Here is a 22,853-nt window from a genome sequence, read left to right as displayed (position 1 = left end):
GCATGCCCACCTCGGGCAGCAGGCGCCCGCCGGGCATGCTGGAAGGGGGGCCGCCGATGAGGGACACCACGCCGTTGCAGTCCACCGCGCTGCTCCTCTTCACGTGCCGGCGCAGGGTGGGGAAGACGCGCGAGGAGCGGCTGCCTTGGCTGTAGCCGCTGTAGCCGCTGTAGCTGCTCCTCCGGTCGCGGCCGCGGATGGGGATGAAGAGCGAGTCCCTCCGGCCTTCGCTCTCCTCCACCGTGCTGTGCTCGTCGTCGGCGAACTCGTTCTCGGAGCCCGGGTCGCGGAAGCGCCCCTTGTAGCTGAAGATGCTGCTTTTGCTGTTGTGGCGGGAGAGGAAGGGGGAGCCCGGGATGCTGAGCAGGGACTGGGGAAGGAGAGAACGGCGACAGCGTGAACGGCTCCGCCGGGAAAAGCAAAGCCGGGGACAGACCCGGCGGGGCGGCTGCAGCCCGCGGGGACCTGAGTCATTCCAGAGCCACAAACCCCTTATCCACTAACCTCCCCCCCCACAAACTCCTAAATCAGGTTAGCTTGCTAAATTCACTAATCTCCCTCAGAATTTGTGCCGGGATAAACATCTGCTGATGCTACTGACCCGGGCCCTAAGCGTCCCCCGATCCATCCTAAGCCGAAGATTCCTCTGAAGCGCTCATCAGAGTCTACGCTAGGGTATGACCCAGAGTATAAATCAGCACAAAACACTAGAGAAGGAGACGGACACTACCTGGTTCATGATGGAAAACTTCCGTCCCAGCCTGTTGTCCGGGAGCCTGAATGCTTTCCTCCTCATGCCATCCTCTGACTCCGACTTGAACACCTTCTCGTTGTCMCCCTTCTCCTCCCCTTCCGACAGCTCTTTGTCCTTCCGTTTCTTCCTCCTGTTTCGGCGCTCCTTGGCACTCTTGGAGCTGAGTTTGGAAATCTCCGAAGAGCTTCGAGACACCCTCCCGCCACCGTCRTCTTCCACAGCATCTTCAGAAACCGTCCCCGCTGAAGTGACCATAGCAGCAGCCTGGGGGCGAAGGCAAGAGAACGGCTAAACAAATCACGTCTTACCTTCACTAATATTCCACTTTCTGCCTTCAAAAAAGAGTGCGGCTTAGTGCCCATAAGCACTTTGGGGCAGGACCGGGATGCTTACTCTTCCTCTTGGAGAGTACTTGCAGCCAGGACTCCTAAGTACTCTTATAGTCTATTTTTGCAAGTAGTAAAATCTCTCTCGGTTCTTCAGCTTTGTTTATAACTGTTCAATAAAGGACTAGCAAAGTACTTGTGTGTTTTGCAAAGGACTTCCCAGACTTAACCACAGACCGTGAGAAGGTTTAAAAATTCCTTAATAAAAGGCAGTTTTCCATCAAAAAATAAACAAGGCAAGCCTACATACAACCAGAAAAACAAAACAGCGGCAGAGAGAGATGGTGAACAGYATTAACCCCAGTCAATAGAGGAAAGTGTTGCTGAGAAGGCTAGCCATAGCATTACTGCTCTGTAATAACGGGCAAATAAATCTAAAAATACGTAAACTCATAAAAATATATGATCAAAACACTCACCTGTGCTTCCTCCTGCTGCTTTTTCAATTGTTCTAACATAGCCTTAAATTCTGCCTCTTTCTGCTCTGCCTCCTCCAACGTGGCCTGGTTCTGCTCTTCGTAAGCCATAGCTACCACAGCCAAAATTAGATTAACCAGGTAGAACGATCCCACAAAGATCACCAAGACAAAGAAGATCATGTAGGTTTTTCCTGCTGCTCGTAAGGTCTGGAAGTAGAAGAGAATGGCAGAGGGAAGAGAAAAGGAACAGAGAAAGCAACTTCTGGAGGGATCACCTGACACACAAGCTTGAGCAGCTGATCCCAAGTTTCTTGACCCAAATGCTTCTAAGAAAACACGGTGGTGCTGAACATTTAACATCTCAACACTTCTGCTGCAAAGCATTTAGACATTGCACATTCACTAGCAATAAATGCAAAAGGCRACGTTTGGCTTCTTCCCTTAAAGTAACAAGCAAAGGGATGGAAGTGAAAAATGATTCAGAAGTACAGCACGAAACTCAATACTAAGACTCCCTCGAAAAGAAAATGGCCATTTCAGCAACTGTCCTCAGGTTACAAGGAAGGGCTCTGCCCTCTAAAGCGCGTGACCATCCTCTACGGGTCGAGCCAAGGCTGCACAGCCTCTGCAACACGCCGTGAAGTTTCTCCAGAATTAATTCAGAGCTTAGTTTCATACCCACGAAGGACCCAGAAACTCTTCTGGGTTTGTAAGAACAACACCCGCTGTCGGCACCTTCCCTTYCCCCCGAACGCGGTGTCTCATTCTGCAGCTCTGCCCGCAGTCACTTTCTCAGACACGAGGGGAAAAACAAGCTAGTCGTCACTGCCCCTCCCAACCTGTCTCCAGCGTCTCATTCGCGTAACGCCAAAGCAAAACGTTTACTTACTAATTGATACAAGTTTTCCCAAAAGTCCTGAGTCATAAGGCGAAATAAAGCCAGAAAAGCCCAGCTGAAAGTGTCAAAGCTGGTGTAGCCGTAGTTGGGGTTTCGTCCCGCCTTCATGCACGTGTAGCCCTCCGGACACTGCCTGTGAAGAACGTGAAAGCAATATCAGGCCATCGAGGTACGGAAAAGGGACAGGGCACGTTCACGCGCTTTCGCGGCGYTGCTTCAGTCTCAGCCCACCCGCGCTCCCGGGCTCCCAAAGGGCACGAGAACGGCAGCCGCCATCCCGCGAGCCAAGCAGAGAGCTTAGCGCCCAGACCTGGCAACGGGAAACCCCGGCCCGCGAAAGAACGCAAGAGCCAACCCCACGAGCGGCAGGAAACGTCCCCAGGGTTTTGCCACCAGCGAGCAGAGTCTTTCCTTCCATTAAAACCCAACACTCACCCTGCATCCGAGCTGTTACCGCAGAGCAAGGGATCGGGGGCCCCAGGAATCGTGTAAAAATTTGCTGGGGAAGAYGAAAAAGACAAATTACACGCACACACGGAGTTAAAGGATTGAACATAATGTAACGCTGTAAATACCTTAACTGGATAGTCCTCTGGGGGATCTACTGATGAATTTATCAGGAAACTAACTCAGCTTTAAATAACATTAGCCCTAACTGTGCCTGAGTTTAAACACCTTTTTGAAAGCCAGCAGAGCATTTTGAATAAAAATTTAAGACTGGGTGACCGGACAGCAGAGAAGCTTAGTTCAAAGCAAAGGAAGGAGGAAGAAATTAAGTTATGAAAACTTAAAGCCTGGTTCCTTGATCCTTGGCTTTGAAATCCTGCCAGCATGGAAACGAGTCACCTCCAGTTAGCAAACAGGTACGAGCAACTTCATCCGCATTTGCCAAACAAGAACTCAGTAAAACTAAACGAAGGACTCGGCACTCACTCCAGGGATTTAACGGGCAGAGCTGCCTTCCTTTTACCATATTTATACTCCGGTTTTTAATTGGGAACAAATCGGGGGAAAAAAAAGAATGCATTTTGGACCAAGTCGTTATTTAGCTAGAAACAATATMGCCAAGACTTTCCAAAGAGAGGAGCCCACCTAGAAACACCTCCACAAGGTGAGGTTTCCAGAAACCGAAAGACATCTGAGCACAGGGTTTTCACCGTGCAAAGCTGGGCACACCACCTAAGTCATGCCAGAAATCCTGGTCAGCAGCATTAAGTCAAATAAGAAGGTTTTGGGGAATATCACTGCAAAAATACCTACAGACATTGTTGGTGTATTCCTCCCAGTCAAAGCCCCTAGAGCCGTTGTCCAGGAACGTCTCGTTCACGTTAATCGGCCATATCACACACTTGTTCCTCAAATTGCCCATAAACAGCTGCAACCCGATCAGAGCAAAGACACTGAGACAAAACACTGTCAGGATCATTACATCCGACAGCTTCTTCACCGACTGGATTAGGGCACCCACAATGGTCTTCAGGCCTGCAGCAAAAGAAACGAGACTAGGAATCATTCCTGCAGAATGAAAAGACATTGCAACTTCAGTGCGGACCGTACGTCACCACCGCCGCGCCGTCGCACAGGATTATTGCCCTAAAAAGGCTGGACTCCTGGGAACTCAAAGCCGCACYGCTTGCATTCAGCTTTTTCCACAAAGTATAACGAAAACGAGGAACCATTCCCATGCCAGATGTTAAGCTCAACAGTTTCAACAGTGAACTTGCAATAGTTAGATCAAAATACAGAACTGCATCCCTGAAAATATCCGAGTTTTGCAGAAGAGTATGCAAAGCATACTTAAGAATCACTGTAATTAATCCTTTAATTCATGATATGAAAAAGGCATTTAATGAGTTGTTGAGGGTTCTGCTTTATAGGTTTCTTACTCAAATCTACTGTTAGCTCCAACTTTTTGCAATGTATTATTTCCAAATCATGCATGATTTCCCTGCCCTGGCATAGATGCCATATCCCTCTCTCTGCTTCCATGCCAATGTAACTGATGTTAATCAAAATAGTACTGATGGATAAGTTCTATTTCTGACGTAAAGACTCAACCAGTATTTTGAAATCCAAACAATTATTCCAGTCTTGAAATGCTTCTTTGGATTGCATCAAACATCCATAATATCCCGATGAGCAGGAGGCTGCTTGGAGGAACCAATGCAGAAGTTTAAAAGCAACAAAACCAAAGAAAGTCAGGTCCAGCTGAACATGYTCCTGGCAGGGCTGGGTCAGCCCAAGTCTCTGGCTGAGGCCACATAAGCACTCTGCAACAAATCACAAATTTTTGTCAAGAAGCCTTTTAAGCCTTTTTATATCGACACAGGTTTGATCCATATTAGGCACGTAAAGATTCAAAAATACGTAAATAAAAATGAATTCTTAAGGAGGAAAAAGTTCAGAAGCRTCTTTTATCCCCTCCAGAACTTTTAAACCGAGGCCAAAGCCCCCTCCTAGGCTCGCCGGGAGCGAGCAGTCTCGAAGGAGGACGACGAAGCGGCAGCAAGCGACTTCCCGGGACGAACGCGCCTGCGGGGACTCGCGGCCGGGGGGGCCGGGGTCTCCCCGGGACCGACCGGAGCAGAGAGCGTCCCCGAGGCCGACAGCGCGACGAAGCACCAACTTCATTTAACGCATCGACGACTTGAGCGCCGAGGAAAAACTTTCTTCGGACCGTCCCAGGGTTTAACGCGGCCGAAGGCGACGCTTCGGTATTTCGGCTCAGCCCAGCCCGGGCAGACTCGCTGCCTGCCCAGCACTTTGTCCAGTGGCTTGTCTCCTCCTGGCAGTATTTCTTTTATCTTGTCTAAAAAAACACAATCCTCGTTATTTATAGGCGATGCAGTTAGCACCTGTCGTAACAGCAAGACGATTTTCTCATCAGCTCAGCGCAGTACTAAAACTCCCATCACGCTACGTGCACCGGGGCAGTAAGAGAACGCTGTTAGATTTTAATATATTAAGTGCATTCCAAAAATCATTCCTGCCGTGAAACACAGTCACACTGAAGCTCATGAAGGGCACGCTAAGCCTGACTTCGTGTTAAATCACCCAAAGGTCGGTTGCAGAAACGCTTTACGCTCTCTGCGCTGCCGGTGGCGGAACCGAAGCGGGAGCCGAACTCGCAGCGCCAGCTCACGCTGCAGAACCGCCGTCGGGGCGATCCTATCCCAAAGCCTAACCGATGCAAATGACTGAAGTTTTGCCACCTACAGCTCCAGCCACGGATGAGATCGGTGCATTGAACGCTCAGAACAAGCAATCTCAGCTGTGTGCAGCAAACCGTCACTCAGGAAAGACGCGTGGCCGCGCTGAGCTAGAAGAAGGGTCTGCGCCCCCCCCACCCTCGCTGTCATTTGAAATAAAAGGAAAACTCCGTTAGTTTTGAGCAGCGTGGAGGGAATGGCGCAAAGCTGRACTCTTCTTTCCGCGGGAAGACAGGGCATGCTGTCACACATTTAGCAACCAGCTCATTAAAGTTGCATCATCTTCCTTTTGCTATGATTACGAAAGCAAAACACAAAGAAAACTTACATTAACATTGATGCTTCCCTTTTAGCAAGCCCGTTAATACCTGTAGCAGGCTGATAAAATCACCACCGCATTTCAGGTCCACCTAGTGCACTGCTATCAGCAATTACCAAATCCCTTTTGCTCTTGCATGTGCACTGCCAAACGTCAGGAAAGGCCAAGTAAGAAGGTTATTGCAGCATTCCCTCWTTCGGTGCGGGAAAAGCGGGTTCCACTTAAGAGCATCATGCACAACAGCCACGCAAATCTGATGGGTTTAGCAGTCTGCTTACTGAAGAGAGGACCTGTCCCGCATCCCACCCGGCTCCCGGTCACCGTTTAAACCTTGGCCAGGTTTTGTTAGCTTGGTTTATAAACTTCTCCCTAAAGCAACTCCAGAAACACTGCTGCTGCTGGGACGACTCGCCACAARCCCCTTCAGCTCGAGTGGGAGGATGGTACCCGACCCTCCACTCGTGCTGAGCTGAACCTCGGGGCGGGCTTTCGTTCAGGAGGTCGCGCAGCCGCGCGCACGCAAAGTACAGAGCAGCAACGTTCGCCCGGGAACAGCAAATCTGGTGGCTCAGGAGCCTTGTACGAATTTCGAGCCGCCCCGTCTACACAGACTGCAAAGCCCATCAAAAACACCCCAGCGCCGTGCCGGAGAAGAAAGCGATGCAGGACGAGGGAGAAGACACGGAGAAGAGACACAGGCAAGACCAGCCTCCGATGCGTCACGGTTTCTCACCTGGAATAACAGAGATAGTTTTCAAAGCTCGGAGAACTCTGAAAGTTCTCAGTGCTGAGACATTCCCGAGGTCCACAAACTCTGTGACATATCTGCAACGAGGGAGGTCACACACAGAGAACACAGTGACAAAACACACACCCAAACCACAGCTACAGGCAACGCACTACGTCACTCACGGGGGCCTGTACCCACAGCTAACACCGACCGCAGGCCGCCTTACCTGGAATTACAGAAATAGTTTTCAAAGCTCTCAGAACCCTGAAAGTGCGCAGAGCTGAAACATTGCCTAGGTTTACAAACTCTGTTATATACCTGCAGAATTAAACCAGAGTTAATGGCACCATTGGGGTCACCTGCCCTCCGAACATCGCTGTCTGTCTGCAGGAAAGCAGCTCGTTAATTTAAAACGCTTTAGAACCGGCATTTAAGAGAGAGACGGACAGAGAGTTTCGCGGTGAAAACAGTCTCGGTCTCTCGGCGCTGCGAGCAGCTTATCCAGCTTTGCGTTCTCGCCCACAGAGCCCGCAAAAATTTAAAGCTATTTCTGCAGAAGAAGGTAATTGTAAAACTGTCAAGCACGCCAGGACGCTTGGTGACRCCACCTCAACTCACTGGTTTCAGGCATATTTGCTTCCTTTTCCGTCATGCTTTTAATAAAGTACCATCATCTTTCGCTTTTATTATTGTCCTTTATTTTAATCCTTTTTGCTTTACTACCTGTTTGTGGGCCCCAGGTAGGCACTATTATCCCCATTTTACAGAGGGYCAAACCTGAGATACACAGAGGATAAGAGTTATAGAGGGGTTTTTTAATYRCARCTGAGRATAGAGTATTTCCTCTGTGCCGTTTGGGGAGAAATAGGGTATAAAAAGTCAAAGACGTGCACCAGAGCCAAGGTTTCTCCTGGTGCAGAAAGGAAGTGCTCTCGCATCTCAAGAGCGTCATAAAACTTGGGCCGCGTTAGTGAGATTTGAGTAACACACAGCGTCGCTTTAGCCCTCGACAAAAAACGGGTTTTACTCCGTGTTTACCGGGCCAAGCTCTCCCGAGCAACGCAGCCTCGCTGCAAGTAAGGCGACCGTCCAGCGAGAGCGGCTGAAGGGCCGGCCGTTCACCGAGCGTCGGTGCGCCGTGCCTTTCAAAGCCGGCTTGCTGGAATTCATTAACCGAAGAAATCAAGCCAGTAACGGGTCCGCAGCGAACTCGACCCGCGCGCAGCAGACCCGCGCCAAAGCAAAACCCGGGCGTCGGGCAGCGCGCAACCCTCTGCGCGAAACGCAGGCGCGCGACCGCCCGGAGGGAGCAGCGCGAACCCCGGTTCCTTCCCGACGCTGCAGCGCCGTCTGAAACGCGCCGGGTTACGGCAAGCTGCAGCACGGGGAATTTTAACGTGCAAGACAGAGGGGCCGAGGGGCAGAGACCAGAGTTTAAGGATCTTTGGCTCCTAATCCTACGTGCAGCGCAGCAAGCTGCCGCTCTGGCGCACGAGACAACCTAAAACGCTTGATACTACCATAAAACCACATATTAACACAGGCAGTTATGGAGAAAACTGTTTTTTGCAGCTGCAGCTCTGCTAATTCCATTAAGCTGCGTTTTAGGTCTGTGATTCTACGTTGAGCTAAAGCTTTCTTCTGAAAAACTAAGAGAAAAATCTTCGGGGGATTCACTTAAGTAAGTTCTCTTTGGTTTATTTTTGCCTTATACACCCACCCTCTTCCCCGGATCTGATGCTCTCCCACATGCAACAAATACCTGAAATAATCTAAAAATGCAACTTACGCCATCATGATCACACTGAAATCTAACCAGTTCCATGGATCGCGTAGGAAAGTAAAGCCATCTATACAGAAACCTCTTGCAATAATTTTCACAAGTGATTCAAACGTATAAATACCAGTGAATGTATACCTGTTGAAAGGAGAAGAGAGAGCTGTACTGAGAAGTCTGCAGAAACGTAATTTTAATGAAATTTAATGAAATAATTTTAACGAAAGATAAATTACAGACTTTCTTGTCTAAGCGAAGAGGATATACAGGACTACTTGCATTCATGCTAATGTAAACAGAACTCGGAAAAGAYTTCCGAATAGCCAGAAAACGACATTCCGTAAGATTCTTAAAGATACAAAAAGTTTTACTTACTCCACATTCTTCGACCATTCAGGTGGGTTACTAAAAGTCATGAATACACAGTTGGTCAAAATAGTGCACATAATGATCATGCTAAATACTGTGGAGCAAAGTCAAGGAGCAAGGGCACAGGAGCGCGGCTCTTCGCTTCGGCTCTCGCCCTCCCACCCCGCGTCTCAGGGCGCCGCGTTCCCAGCGCCACGCGGAAAGAGGCACCTCGCCACCCGCCAGCGGCCGAATTTACGGCCGTGGGGCCGCCCAGGCGCACACCGGCGCTCGCACGAGCAAGAGGATGACAAATTTCAATCACGTTTTTAAAAACGCTACTTTTTTGGAGCAAAGGCAACATGGTTTTTCATGCCACTCTGCTAAGAGCAAAAGGGGTTGGTTGGGAATAAAACCCCTTCAGCTCTTCAATACAAACAGAGCTGTTCCTCCTCGTCCCTTYACATCAATGCCCGGCTTGGATAAATCGGTTGACCACGCTTCCGACCAATCTTTCCAATGTTTGCTGAAATAACTGCGGACTTGYACATCCAAAATGAGATTTTTGCGTRCGCAGTCAGCACGTTTATCAAAAAGGGAGAGTTCACGAAGGCACCTTGCTACCAGCCGCCGCTGCTCGTACGTCTCATTTGCAGGTGAAAATTTCCTTGCTATTTAATTTGAGGAGCGTTGTGAGGACAACACAACTTCAGAATCGGAAGTCTGAGTCAATTTTGACTACTGAATTGCTAACAGAATGGTGAGATCCAGGATCAAAGCTGCTTGAAATCAAAAAAACTACTTAAGCAGCCTAGAATGGATTTTAGAGCAGGGCTCAAGACCCAGGGCCAAACCCCCCGTCCCCACCTGGCTGATCTGCATCTCCCAGCCTCATCCTAACGAAGGCTCCAGGAAATACCACGGCAGCCAGAAGAGCCTGTTCCTGGCCTTAGATCCCAGGCAGAGTCTGAAGCACTAAAAAAAAGGGAAACGATTTTTTTTCATATGAAATGCAGGAAGTAATTATATAGAAGTCTCTAAAGCAACAAATGAGTATGTTTCCACAAGAACTGTTTTAGAGCCACTTTCTAAAAATAAGACAAACCAGCTCATCCCATATACTACTACTTTTCTCTCTCCTTTTTAATACCAAATGCAGGTGATGTTTCGGAAGCTCTCCGAAGCCCAGCAGCGGAGCATTTTGGAATAGCTTTGCCATTACAAGGAAGTTTGAGAGATGCCAAAAGAGCAAGAAATTAGTCAGCATCTAATTATATATCCAGTATCTTTGGCTGCTTCTGCAGATAACAATTCTGTTTAACCCTTTCAGCAGCTAGTCAAAGCTCAACTCCTCTTCGYGGAAGCCTAACTCTAAACCACGTCTGTTCCAGCACTGATCGGTGTCTGGGTATTGGTGGAAGAACTSATAAAGATAGACACAATTTAGCAGGGAATGTAAACGAAATGTTATTCGATAGGCTGTACCTAAGGGTTATGTTTCTCATTGAAAATACACATTTCTGCGTATGCTTCGAAGCCAGTCCGACTTCACCAGGCACAGGACTGTAATGCACAAATAACACGGGAACCGAGCAGGGAGCCAACAGCTCAGAGATTTTCCAAACAATGAACAAAGACAAAATAACTCAGTAATAAAAAGGATATGAATGTATCAAAATTTTAATAGCTATTCTTCTAAACAGATTAAAAGGACTTAAAATGTACAAGGCAGGTGTGGCACTAAATCGGAAGAGTGTTTTCCCTCTGTTTAGTACTACAAAGGTCTGTAGAGAAAGAAAGAGAGAGAAAGAGAGAGTTAATGCATGAAAACCAAAGCAGGGCTCGTGCAAGAGACACCAACAGCCTCGTAAAGGACTATTCTCCACCTCGCCAAAGGCCGTCCTCCACCAAGAGGCTCCCGCCGGGGTGAAGCACACCCACCAGCGCGGCGCTCGTACGTCTTCCTCGAGCCGCCTCGTGGCTCCGCTGCCGGAATTAGACCGCGGAGCAGCAAACTTTTGGAAATCAAAAATCGGGGTCGCGGCTAACGCGCTTGAAAGCCGACCTCGGGCAGGCGCCGGGCTGCGGCACCGGCATCGGGCGATCCGGGCACGCAGGAACCTTGCACGAGGCCGCGACGTTTCCGAAGCTGCGGGCCGAGAAACCGGCCTCCTCTCGCCCCCCGATACGACCCGCGCCGCGGCGGCCCCCGCGCGCACCCACCTTACAGAGTCCTGGGCAGAGCCCCGCTCGGCGTCGGAAACAGGAGGAGGAACTGAAAAGCCCCCAAAAGCATCTAGCACGTTTAAAAACGTATTTTTTCTTTATGCTGCTGACATATTAAAGCTCAATTTCAAAATGGCTGCATGCACTTAGGATGTTCGCTGGTTCGGGTCCAAGAACATCCTCGAGCCCTTTCAAGATCTGCTGAGATAAAGCTCAAACCTCAGAGAACGGCGATACCTGGAGCAGGGCATTTCGCAGTCCTCTTGGAAGAGAAGCAGCGTGTCAGAAGTTTCAAAAAGCCTCAGTTTGTGGCTAAGCAGCTGTGGAAAAGGCTCTGTCCACTTTAGCTGGCTTAAAGTTGGCTGGGATTTTACGTTTTATAGGAACTTTAAAAATACTTCCCATATAAAAAGAAACTGTGTCAAAAAAGAAACACTCGTAAGGAACAAGCYGCATCAAAACCACGGTATTTAAATCAATTTGCAACAGAAGCTCTGCCGGGGAGCATCCCAGAATTGATCACACGCGAAGACCAAGCGCGAAGCACGCCCGCGACGCGGAGGGAGAGGAGCAGCGGGAGGAAGAGTCAGAAGCGAGCGGCTGCGGGGGCAGCGCGGGGACCTCCGCAAGCTGCGGGAGCACACACGGAATTACTCGTCGCTTCAAAACGTTTTCAAGTCTGCTCTGGCTCAGAAAGGATGTATTTTTTCATACAGAAAACACACTGCTTAATATTCATTATATCTAACTCTTTACCACTGAAAAGCTTATGGGGGGGGGGAAGCATTTGCCGCATCTTGTGCTTCTTTTAAACTCTTATTTGGAGCCCAAGATAGCAAAACCCTCTAGAGTTTTCTTAGAAACGYTTTCAATTTTTATACCTCTATATCTATATCCCCCAAAGACACACTTTCAAAAAATAAATATCGTTCATCATGCAGCACTGAGGAGCTGATCTGGTTTACCAACACCAGAAACTGTCTCTGCAGGGAATTTTACTCCATCTGAGAAGTGGGAACGATCATMCTTCCTCTCGGTCGTCACCAGCAGGTTGCACCTCTGTGGACTATCGCGGCAGAGCTGCTCTGGCCTCCTGGCCTGGGTCACACCACCACGGCGCCATCCTGATCACCGTGAGAAAGCTCCACGTGCAACTCTGAAAACTGGATGCAAGCAGTGCTGCTACCTGTCACCTCGTGGACASGTATACAGCTACGGACAACTCTGTTCCAGCTTGTCTGCCATCCAGCAGGACCTGGAGAAGACGCCTGCCCATGAGATTATCCTCTCCTTCCTTTGCTCCACCGGGACGGCAGGGAGGGAACTGCGTACGCTTGCTTTTCCTGCTCCTTTTAAACCTCTGGGAGGAATGCAGGGCAAGAAGAAGTAATATTGCACCTACGAGGCCTGCAAAAGGCAATTTGCTTTTGGAAATGAGAATAAAAGGCTGATTTTGAGATGGCATGGATCTTTTGCTTCTCCTCCTCAAGTCCAGCCATAGCACCGTCACCCTGTACGGCCGTAACGCTGCCGTACAAAGAAGTCGTAAGAGAAGGCTCCTTGAAGCACATACTAGCGTCAAACATGCTTCCCCCAAGCTGCTCTTTCATATGCCCGTGATTTTCCCAGTTCTGTACGCTCAAGGTGACATTCTGGGCTGGAGGGCCCGTTTCCAAACGGAGCATGTGATCTGACGAAGCTGCAAGTCACTCTTGGCACATACACACCAGAAGGATCCTCAGGTGCCCATCTGCGATCTATAGGTGACCTCAGACAATCCCACTCCAGGCTCTGACGTTCAGACACGTGTAGGCTGCTTGCCACAACTACAGAGTACCCCAGTACCCACTGGGCTCAATCCACCCAAGCTTACATACGGTCTCCCCTCTCGGGATACCCAGGACCTTCTGCTTCTCCTAAATGGAGAAACTGCAGGAGCATTAGCACCTCTGTCTTGCTCTGCAGCGAGTATAAAACAGATTCATACAATCGAGTGAGATGCATGGACGTTACTTAAGGAAAATGACCACAGCCTGGCTCTGCTCATGGTCATGTTTGGCGGAGAAGAACAAGGAGAAGAGYTGTTCAACAGAAGTGAGAGCAGATGCCATAAACAGAAGAGARAGAGAGGCCTAAAAGGTGGAAAACCGTGAAGAAAAGAAATACTAGTGAGGTTGTGGACACAGAAGAAGAGGGGATGATACTTACCTCTTGCATARGCAAACACTGGAGGATGCTCTGCTCTGTAGCCCACTTTCTCGTGGAGAATCTTTGCTTCCCCCCGTTCTGCTCAGCTGCTGACACGGGCTGCCGGACAAACAGAGCAGCGGGTCTCAAGAGCTCAASAAGGGGACGGCGCCGTTAAGGGACTGGCACCTCCTTCTGCAGTAGGTGATAACATCTGTTTCCACAAAAATCTTTCGTCCAAAGATCTCCAAGATCTTCGCAAAACCCTCTGAGACTTTCTAGGGCAGGAAGTGTTTGAGCCAACTGGGCAACAGGAAAATACACTTAAAAATTCGGATTCATCACTGGCTTAGACTATATGCCTAYATACGTAGCTCATCTTCCCATACGACAATCACCTGGTTTGCATTTATTGCTAGGGGTGTTCACAGAGTTATCTTCCATGAATTTCATTTGCACATGTCAACAAGGAAGTTCATGTGCAATTATTTGCTTTTTTCTTTTTTTCKTCTTCTTTTTCTTTTTTTAATTTAAAATGTTTCAGGTGCCCACAACAGATTTCATGGGCCAATCACGCTTCCATCATATACTCCAGACCCAAAACTGCAAGGTGATCAAATAATTTGCAAAAAAAATCATGAAAAAAATCTCTCTGGTACTTAAATGAAAACAAACAAACAAAAAAGATAAATTAGCTCCATAATTGTTTACTTGTGAGTAAATGGGACTCTCCTGATTCTGTTAAGAGCCATTACTCCCATTTTACAAAAATGAAAAAACTGAGCAGAGAAGAGTGAAGCAGCTTGGACAAGACGGTGTCGCTTGCTCCAGACCCAGGAGTTTTGACCCCCTGTATCACGGTCCTGTTTCTAGGTCGCACTGTKTCTCCTTTAAATATCAGTTAACAAGCCACTGGAAAGTTCAGCTTCGCAGTTAAAATGCAGTTTCAGTTTCCTTAGATAAACCAAGATCATTGTGTCCTACTGCAAGGAAAAGCAACCAGCTGATTTGCTCCTATGCGTGCTGCACGTCTAGCTTTAAAAGAAAAGACCTATGATGCAAAGCCTTCTGGCAAGCGCTACAGAAGGCAAAAAAAAAAGAAAATTTGGAAAACTTCCCGTGATTCAAGCAGATTCGCAATTCCTGATGATTCAGAAAAGGGCCTTTTTTAATAGCCTTAAAAAAAATCCTTTGTGGGAAGTCACTGAGTATTTGAAGCRGCAGAAAAGCAGCCCCTCGCCCCCAAACGCCGGCACGCCGAGCTCCCGGACACTYGGTCGCTCCCGCACGCGTTACCCGTGAGGACGTACCCACTTCTTACGTGACAGCCACAAAACTGTGCAAAACGGGGTAAAATCACAACTGTTGTCACATRCACGGTGAAACCTCCAGCTTCCCGGGCACGGCTAAGCCTGAGTTAAACCTTCCTAGCTACATCTTTACCTAAATTCCGTTTCTATGAAAGAAAGCGATTAAGTGAAGCAGCAGAAAAGCAGCTGTTTCGAGCCATCTAGCCTTCGAGGAAGAAARAAATTAGTGATCAAACTCTTCCCAGTTTCACCAGTACCAGATCCCCCCGCTCCCTGTTTCCAGCACACTGCCTGCTTACTCACCACTTCCCTCAAGATGCTACTTCATTTCTTAATAAATTTCAGCACCAACAAATGCCTCCAGACTCATCACCTTAACTCCCCAGACAACATTAAAAAAAATACAAGTTATGAAGATGCAAATGAGTTAAGTAATTCATCTCGCTTTGATTTTGTCCCAGTTCCATCTTTGTTTCATTACGACCAAATTCAGACCGATTCCCGTGCAAGCAATGAAACACACAATAAATCTGTTACCCCTCAGTTAAATCCTTCTTAGGGCCCTCATGGTTAAAATTTGTGACATTTGTTGATAAACTATTTTTAGTTCCCAGACCTTGTTCTGCCATCTTTACCCAAGCGGGTGCTTAAAAGACTAATCATATAATCTCTAACTTAGTTGAACTGGATAATTGTTCGGAAGGTACATGAAGAGCAACACTGTTAAACATCAAGAAAAAAAATGTTAAAAARGGAAAATAAATAAAAGCCCCATTCAAAGACTCGATTTTTGGTCTTCCATTTAAACCATGCTCAAACCTGCAACTTCCTAAGAAAACGACGGCTTAGGGACTTCTTCCCTAGCGCAGGGCGGACTCACTTTCTGGGTCATATAATAAGGGTCAAAGTCCTCCAGCGGTACAGCAACCAGGCCTTTGGGGATGTCCCCGTAGATGAAAGGCAAATTCTTCCCCGCCTCGAGGTCACTGTTTGGTTTTGGTTTGCTGTCTTCGTCATCGTCCCGGTGGCTGCTGTCTTGCTTCGGACGCTTCTTTTTTTCTTCTGCGATGCGTTTCTCAATGTTAGCCAGGGACTCCGGAGTGAAAGGTTTAAAACTCTCGGGGCCTGGCGGTGCGAGCAGCCGCGCTGCCATCTTTTCATCCTGCAGCAGCTTCGTTAGCTATGTCGCAGCCCGGACAGGTCGGCTCTGCAGGGGAGCAAACAGCACAGGCAGGACAGAGGGTCAGCGACTGCGAAACCGGACGGCCGCGCGCGCCGCGCCGAGCGCCGCTACCGCACGAGCTGCCGGCACGGCACGGCACGGCACGGTGCAGCATGGCACGGTGTGGCACGGTGTAGCGCAGCGCGGCATGGCACGGCACGGCACGGCACAGCGCAGCACGGCACGGCGCAGCACGGCACGGCATGGCATGGTATGGCACAGCACGGCACAGTACGGCGCGGCACGGCGCGGCACGGTGTGGCATGGCACGGCGTGGCACAGTGTAGCGCGGTGCGGCATGGCGCGGCATGGCGCGGCATGGCACGGCATGGCGCGGCATGGCACGGCATGGCGCGGCATGGCGTGGCACGGCGCAGCGCGGCACGGCATGGCGCGGCATGGCACGGCATGGCATGGCATGGCACGGCACAGCACAGTACGGCACGGCACGGCGCGGCACGGCACGGCACGGCACGGCACGGATCTCCCCGGCCCCGCGCGCCCCACGGGGCAGCATTTGCTATTTATTTTTTTGTTATTTAATTTTACGCCCTAGGAATTCAATAATCTTTAAAATTAATCTTTAAAATCTTTTCATGGAGTGCAACAGCAATTTTTGAAAGTTAAAACTGGGATAAAACACGGGCTGGACATAGAGTCCTCTCTGCACCGCAGGCAACGCGGACGATGCCGGCACGCCGGGGCGAGGCGGACCCGGTAYGGCAGCACGAGCGCAGCGGCCCGGACCCGCCCGGGAGGCTCCACGCCGCCCCGTCCCGGGGCACCGAGCGCCCGGGGAAGCCGCCCGCCCGCGCCCCGCACGCCTGCGGACCCGCTGCGTGCGAGAAGCAGCGGCCGGAACATATCGCAACGCCGAGACGGCTGTTACATCTGGGAGGTTTTTTTTTTTTTGCACTACAGGAAGAGGCCGCGGGAGGAATTACAGAAATCCTGCACTGATGCAACGGCACTGCAGTACCGCAGGCTGCAAAACGAGCGAGCCCCGGCATCGCCCGGCGCCTCGGGGAGAAACCCCACGGGCGGCTGGCGAGGGCCCCGGGCTAACGCCTCGTGGTTAGAAATAATAATAATAAAAAAAAAGAGCATCAGCAAAGCCAGATCTTCTTAGCCCAGCAGACGCGCGCGGGCTCATCGCACGCGCTAAAGGCTGCGGCTCTCCGAACGACGGACGGCCCTCGGCTCCCCGAAACCCGCGACGGGCGCGGATCTCGGGAAGAAACGCCTCGCGGAAACGCACCCAGCTCTCCCTCCAAAAAAAAAAGGGGCGCGCGGGTCCCAGCCTTTGGCGCGGTACCCAGGGCGCTTCCAAAAACGTGACGTTATCGGGTGCAAAGTGACCCGGCTTATTGCTCCACGCCGGCCGGGCACAAACTCGAGGGAGGTGCCGGCTCGGTTTAACAGACGTTAAACGCGCTTCCTATCTCAGGCTCTAGCTGCACATCCAAACAAACTTAAACACGGATTTTCCTCCGTATGGAACAACACAGCGCAGCCCGGGCTGGAATTCTTCTCGTGAAAACTTTAACAGGTATTTCTAGAGTAATAACAATAAAAACTCAAAAAGATGGGAAGAAAGGAAAAGTCAGTATCTTGGTCACATTATCTCCAGAAACATCACAGAATAGCCTGCTGATATTAAGGAAAAATTAATTTATTCTATTCTTGCAGCATTTGCATGCGTTTAATTACCAAATTTCCCACATACTGTGAAACTATATAGCAGCATTGGGGATGTGGTCTAATTGAATGGCACAGATAAATATGTAAGGCCTGAATTTAGAAACCAAAGTAGCTCAGGGACACAGGAGCATAAAAAAGGGGGGAAAAAAATGAAGGCACAAACGAAAGCCTTATTTGTACGCACAATTACACAACCGGSAACTCTCTCATTGCCCAGTTCTCTCCCTTCGGGGCAAATTTCCACGTGCTCTTTGTCTGCACGACGTTTCAACCCTCTAACTCTCAGTGCACTACTGTAAATATTTCTGTGCCTCAAAAGTGTTTGCGAAGACCCTGCCCGCTAACAAATCGTGGGATATTTCAGCGCTGGAGAGAAGTTTGCCTCGTGCTGCTTGTTCCCCTTCCGTGTGCACGCAGGTACCGCTCTGTTCGGCTGCTGAACTTAAAAGACAGAATCGCTTTTGTTTCAGCCGCTGGTATTTACTCCGCTGCCCGACACCAGTACGCGATGCTGATCCGATCCGAGCGTCCTCATTTCTCAGGAACTTCTTCCCTGCCCTGACTTAATTTGTTCTCCCAGTAAACTATCCCACGTTAGGATAACGGACAAAATTGGGATATAAACTGAAAGGATAGGAACGGGCTAACTCCTTAAATCGGACCCATATAGCAGGTTCTGCATCKCCCGGCGCGCTGACCGCGGTGACTGCTCGTGCTCTGCAGCCAACGCTTGCCGCTCCCCCAGCACGCACAGCCCCAGCTTCCCCGGGACGCTGCAGAGAGCAACGTTTTTGTGCCAGAAACCGCGCGGGCAAACGAGCCGGGACGTCCGCCGGCAGCGGCACCCGGGCACCGATCCGGCTGGGACAACGGGAAACCTCGGGAACAGCAACGCTTTTTCACTCGAGGAGCCAAGAGCGTCCCTCCAGCGAGGCTCGGTGCCCGTTCGGAAGGGAGGGAGATGAGGACCTGAGTGCGGAGCCACTAAAACCAGCCGAACAGAAACCCCCCCCCAAAGCAGCGGCACGGGCAGAGCGCCTCGGCGCATTCGCCCCGAGTCCAGAGTCCCGTCCGCCTGCTCCAGCAAAGCTCTACTCCTGCCGCAGAGGCGTGCAGAGGAAGCACAGCCCAACGGCAGGCCGACTTCGCTCCTTTTCYTTTCCGCGCATCCCACGTATTAGTTATTAGAGGGTATTTAAAAAGCACCAAGCATTACCTAATTCTTTGCTCTTTTTTAATATAACAGCGGCAYTTAAAGATCTTTACTAAGAGCAGCCCATAACCACATGTTCACTGATTGAACAAACATTAAACTATCACCACGCTGAAGAGCTCCCAATTTAAGTTTTTTTTTAAAAAAATAAGTTTATCTGCAGAGACAGRCAGAGGAAGGGACTGTATACGCCCAAGGTCCCCCAGAAGCCAGCGGCAGAGCTGGAAGCGGCTCACGAGCAGCGGGAGGCCCCCGGGCTCGGCGAGCCCAAGCGGCGAGGGTTGGTTTTGGCGGAGGYGACGCTTCCGCGCGCGCCTCTTCCATCCCCAACATCGGGAACTTCCAAAAACTTGCCACAAAGACCGGGCATCCGGGTGGAGCCGGGGCCGCACGCGCCCGCCGCCCTCGGCCACGGGGGATCGCAACGCCCATGCTGGGGCTCAGCAAAAATCAGTAAAATCACCCCAAAAAACACCCCAAAAAATGCYGTACTGAGGTGTCCAGTTACTAAGAATTAATTATTTTTTACAAATGTTCCCAGTAGTCCGCTTTCTGGCGTATTATGGAATATTCTAATAAATTATTAAAGTTGATTGTCCAAATAAATTGAAAAACACTTTTGAAGCAATAYCTTCGCTTTAATACATTTCTCCGTATATTAATTTGCAGGATTCAGTCATTCACAGTGGATCTTTCAGTTCCRTAATTTAACTCATAGAGACACATGGGTTTTGGTTCAAGCATGCAGGGCTGGGGCAGAAAAGAAGACATCAGTATAGATGGTATCTTCTGAAATACTACTGGACAAGACCCCCCAAAAAACMRRAWYMAAMCMAAAAAAAAAAAATGTATGAGCGAATCCGTGGCTGGAAATGGCAGAAAACCAGGAAATCTCCTCCACGTGCGGTAAACTCTGCGAGTCTAGGACAGGCCAACTTCACGGGTGGGAACGCAGGACAGCACAGGCGGCCGAGATGCAGGCGGAAGCTCTTTCAACCCCACCAGCCGCAGTATGACTTCTCTAACGTCACCCAGCGAGTTACGAGAACTAAAACTGGCTAAACCGAGTTCTCCAGCTCCCCGTCTCCGACAGCACTCAAAGCTGACCCGCGTTTACCACCGCCCGCCCGCAGAGTCACCCCAGCTAAGCACCCCGAAGTACGGCACTTCGACCTGCCCTTCTCCAGAGCCGAGCTCTCAACGAGGAACTGCCCAGAGCGCAGGTCTTGCTAACGTAGGAATAACTAAAAGACACCAGCACAGGGCTTGAAGGACCTAAATTCAATTCCTTGTTCAGAACTTAATTCCTTGTTCAAGTCATTTAGCCTATTAGTGACCCTCAAAATAGGAGCAAGGTTATTCTTTACAGTAAGTTTGGAGGAATTCAGTTAAGGCTGCGACGCGCTCAAATGGTACGGTGTAGATATCCAAAAACATTAACAAAACGAAGGGAAGGAGAACAAGCCAGCTTCTCCTTCCGYGCTCTTACACGCCCCACGTCTCCCCGCGCCGTCGCAGCCGGGCTTTCTTCATCTCGTCTTCTCCTCGCACGTAGATCTCGCCTAACTAGACAAAATCCCACCCTTCCCCGGCGTCTCGCAGAAGACGCAGGTGTGGCCATCCAGCCATTCCTACTTCCACCGCTACCGTCCTGCTGCTGCCTTCGCTGGCCGCTCAGCGGGAAGTCCTGCTCCCCACGGAAAGGTCTCTGGGGCACGGGCACCTGGCGGGCAGCCTCGTGCTTTTGCAGTACCTGCCCTCCAAGGTGAAATTTAACTCGCAGTGAAGGGCCTACGCATCACCCAAATCACTAAGGAAGATAAAACCCGTGAACGGGCTGAGGGCTGGAGCTTTGCAACCTCACTTAAGTTAGGCGCCCTAAAAGTGGTCTGATTTTTAARAATATTGAGCACTTGACTCCTATTAAGTTTCCACAGAACTCCTGGGAATTCAGCCTGCCTGGAAATCAAGACAGGCTTTATCACTCTTCTCTGCAGAATGGCAATATTCCTGTTTATCATTAAGTTGCAAAAYGAATTTAGTTAATACCTGGGCAGGTGCTTAGCCAGGAAAAGAAAATCAAGTAAGTTGAAGCACCAGGAAAAGACRTCTGTGATGAGCTTTGCTGCTTTGTTTTTAAAGAATCCTGCTGCAAAACCCAGTGCCAGAAATATCCCCTCGCTGGCCAGCGAGAGCCAGGTAGCGCTAAGTTTGCCTCCACAAGCTGCTCCGGCCAGCAGCAGCACCACGTCCTGCCCCAGAGCCCAGCTGCCCAGCGTCAACGCCTTCCCAGATACACCTAAGTGGCTGCATATGCATGTGTTTAGTTTTTATAATTCATATATAGAGTTCTGGTAAACATAAATAACAGTACACGTATGTCCAGAGAGAAAAAGAGTAAGGCAATGGCTTTTAGTCTTCTTCAAGATTTTCCACTGTTTCTGTAACAATGAGTCAATAACAGGTTTTATTTATATGCCTTTAAGACCACTACTTATCAAGTCAATGATGTATTATATGCTACTTAACAATGAAAAACACTACTGCTGGTCTTTTTTCCTTTTTTTTTTTTTTTTTTTTGAAAATGTTTCCTCCTAAATTACCTGCTAAGAATACTTATTTTCAAATACAAAATCCTTATACCCTTCTGTTAGCACAGGAGCAGTGCTAGCAAGACAAAACAGGATTTTCAGGTCTTAAATGGCAAAATTTTGCTTCTTAAAATGGCTACTCTTGGAAAAGAGCACTTTACTGATTTGCTGCAGTCCAGTCCCTGACGGCTACTCTTGCTGCTTACGAGATCCTCCATGCTGATGTGCTCCATCAGGCAGGGATAGCACTTTGCTACAGGAGAAGACAGAGGAGAAAGGCACAAGTTATTCTAACTTCGGGGCAGTATTCAGAAGCACTTCTTCCATAGGATGGAAGATCACACGAAAAGTTAGAAGCTACTCTTGAATCCGAGATACCATCAAGGGAGGGTTTTGCTACGTTTACCCTGCCGCCGTGAGCTACCTGCTCTGCCCTTGTCCTCTCCGGCTTGGCGACTGCCCGCTCGGTTCTTCTGGGTCTGGAATCACGCGGCATAGAGGAGGATCTGAGCCTGCGAGGAGCACGCTTCACGGTCCCTCTCGGCCGAAAACGCCACCGAGAAGGACAGCTAACGGCAGTTTCCTCCGAGGGTGGATGCCTTTTAACCAGGGACGGGACCACGACCACCAGCGCGGTCCAGTGGACTGAAATAGCCTTCAGGAAGCTCTGAAGCACGCGGGATTCAGACCAACGGCCCAGCGACGGTGAGCTCTGCACGCAGCACCGCTAACACGAGCCATCACGTGCAATCCCTTCCGTGCATGGGGGGGGGGTTATTACTTCTCCCACCTTCGCGGCTGTGCCCCGTTGCAGACGAACTTGCCCGTATCTCTAACGCCTTCGTCATTGCTGTCTGACCACGCTTGCTTTCACCCGGGCCGGCTGGTTGGACCCGACGGCCGGCGCCCTGCTCGTTCCAGCGGCAGCCGCAAGCGCGCGGGGAGGAAGGCACCGGGCAGCGGACGGGAGCGCGCGGCAAAGCGGCGAGCACGGACCGACGAGCAGAGCGAAGCCCCCCTGGCTCGCCCTCGCGACAACCCGCAGCCGAGGCCGCGGCGGGAAGGGGGAAGGCGGCGACACGCTYGGCGCTTCCAAGCTCGGCCGCTCGCGCTCGGGGCTGCTTCGGCCCCTCTTCCTCCCCCTCCAGCCGGAGGCTCAGACAACCGCCCGTGCCGCAGTTCCAGCGGCCCGGAGCCGCCCGCCCGGCCCCCGCGCTTACATAAGCGGCTCCGGGCGCCGCTGTCCGCTCCAGCACCGCGGGCCGCGCCGTCGGGGGAGCGGCGGCCCCGCGGCAGCCCGGCGGGGAGGGGGGGGTGGGGGCGGCTGCTCCCCCCGGAGCGGCGCCGGAACCGGGGGGGGCCCTCAGCGCTTCTCCCTCCGCCTCCCCCCCCGCCCCGCTCCCTCGGAAGGCGCCGCCGGGCTCCCGGGCAGCCTCGCCGCTCGCCTCCGAGTCCCTGCCGGTGTGAAACGAGGACAGACGGGTCACGGGTTGCCATCGGGGCGGATTGCGGCAGCGTTGCAAGGGCCCGGCGACATGTCGGCGCGCACGGACACACACACCG

The 22,853-nt window shown here is 50.6% G+C and overlaps 1 protein-coding gene across 5 annotated transcripts in view; it reads right to left on the bottom strand.

Annotated features, from left to right (window-relative positions):
* SCN8A (sodium voltage-gated channel alpha subunit 8) overlaps positions 1 to 15,765 on the bottom strand; it is a 40,733-nt gene extending 24,968 nt beyond the window's left edge. The window contains exons 1-11 of one of the 5 annotated variants that reach the window (XM_085315637.1): positions 15,444 to 15,765; positions 10,506 to 10,624; positions 8,868 to 8,957; positions 8,505 to 8,633; positions 6,942 to 7,033; positions 3,718 to 3,939; positions 2,893 to 2,956; positions 2,449 to 2,590; positions 1,560 to 1,766; positions 731 to 1,018; positions 11 to 370 (exon numbers count right to left, since the gene is read on the bottom strand). In XM_085315637.1, coding sequence (XP_085171763.1) covers positions 11 to 370; positions 731 to 1,018; positions 1,560 to 1,766; positions 2,449 to 2,590; positions 2,893 to 2,956; positions 3,718 to 3,939; positions 6,942 to 7,033; positions 8,505 to 8,633; positions 8,868 to 8,957; positions 10,506 to 10,624; positions 15,444 to 15,716 — 1,986 coding nt within the window. In that variant the 5' untranslated portion in view covers positions 15,717 to 15,765. Of the gene's footprint in view, positions 1 to 10; positions 371 to 730; positions 1,019 to 1,559; positions 1,767 to 2,448; positions 2,591 to 2,892; positions 2,957 to 3,717; positions 3,940 to 6,718; positions 6,811 to 6,941; positions 7,034 to 8,504; positions 8,634 to 8,867; positions 9,040 to 10,505; positions 10,625 to 15,443 lie in introns of those variants that run through there. The other 4 variants (XM_085315636.1, XM_085315634.1, XM_085315633.1 and 1 more) reach the window with 4 other exon arrangements.
* Between the last annotated feature and the right edge of the window lie 7,088 nt (positions 15,766 to 22,853).

This window comes from Rhea americana, unplaced genomic scaffold (assembly GCF_003343005.1).
Source record: "Rhea americana isolate MKP2758 unplaced genomic scaffold, rheAme1 scaffold_432, whole genome shotgun sequence".
NCBI lineage: Eukaryota > Metazoa > Chordata > Aves > Rheiformes > Rheidae > Rhea > Rhea americana.
The sequence above is the reverse complement of the archived record's forward strand: the minus strand, read 5'-3'. Positions and strand labels throughout refer to the sequence as shown.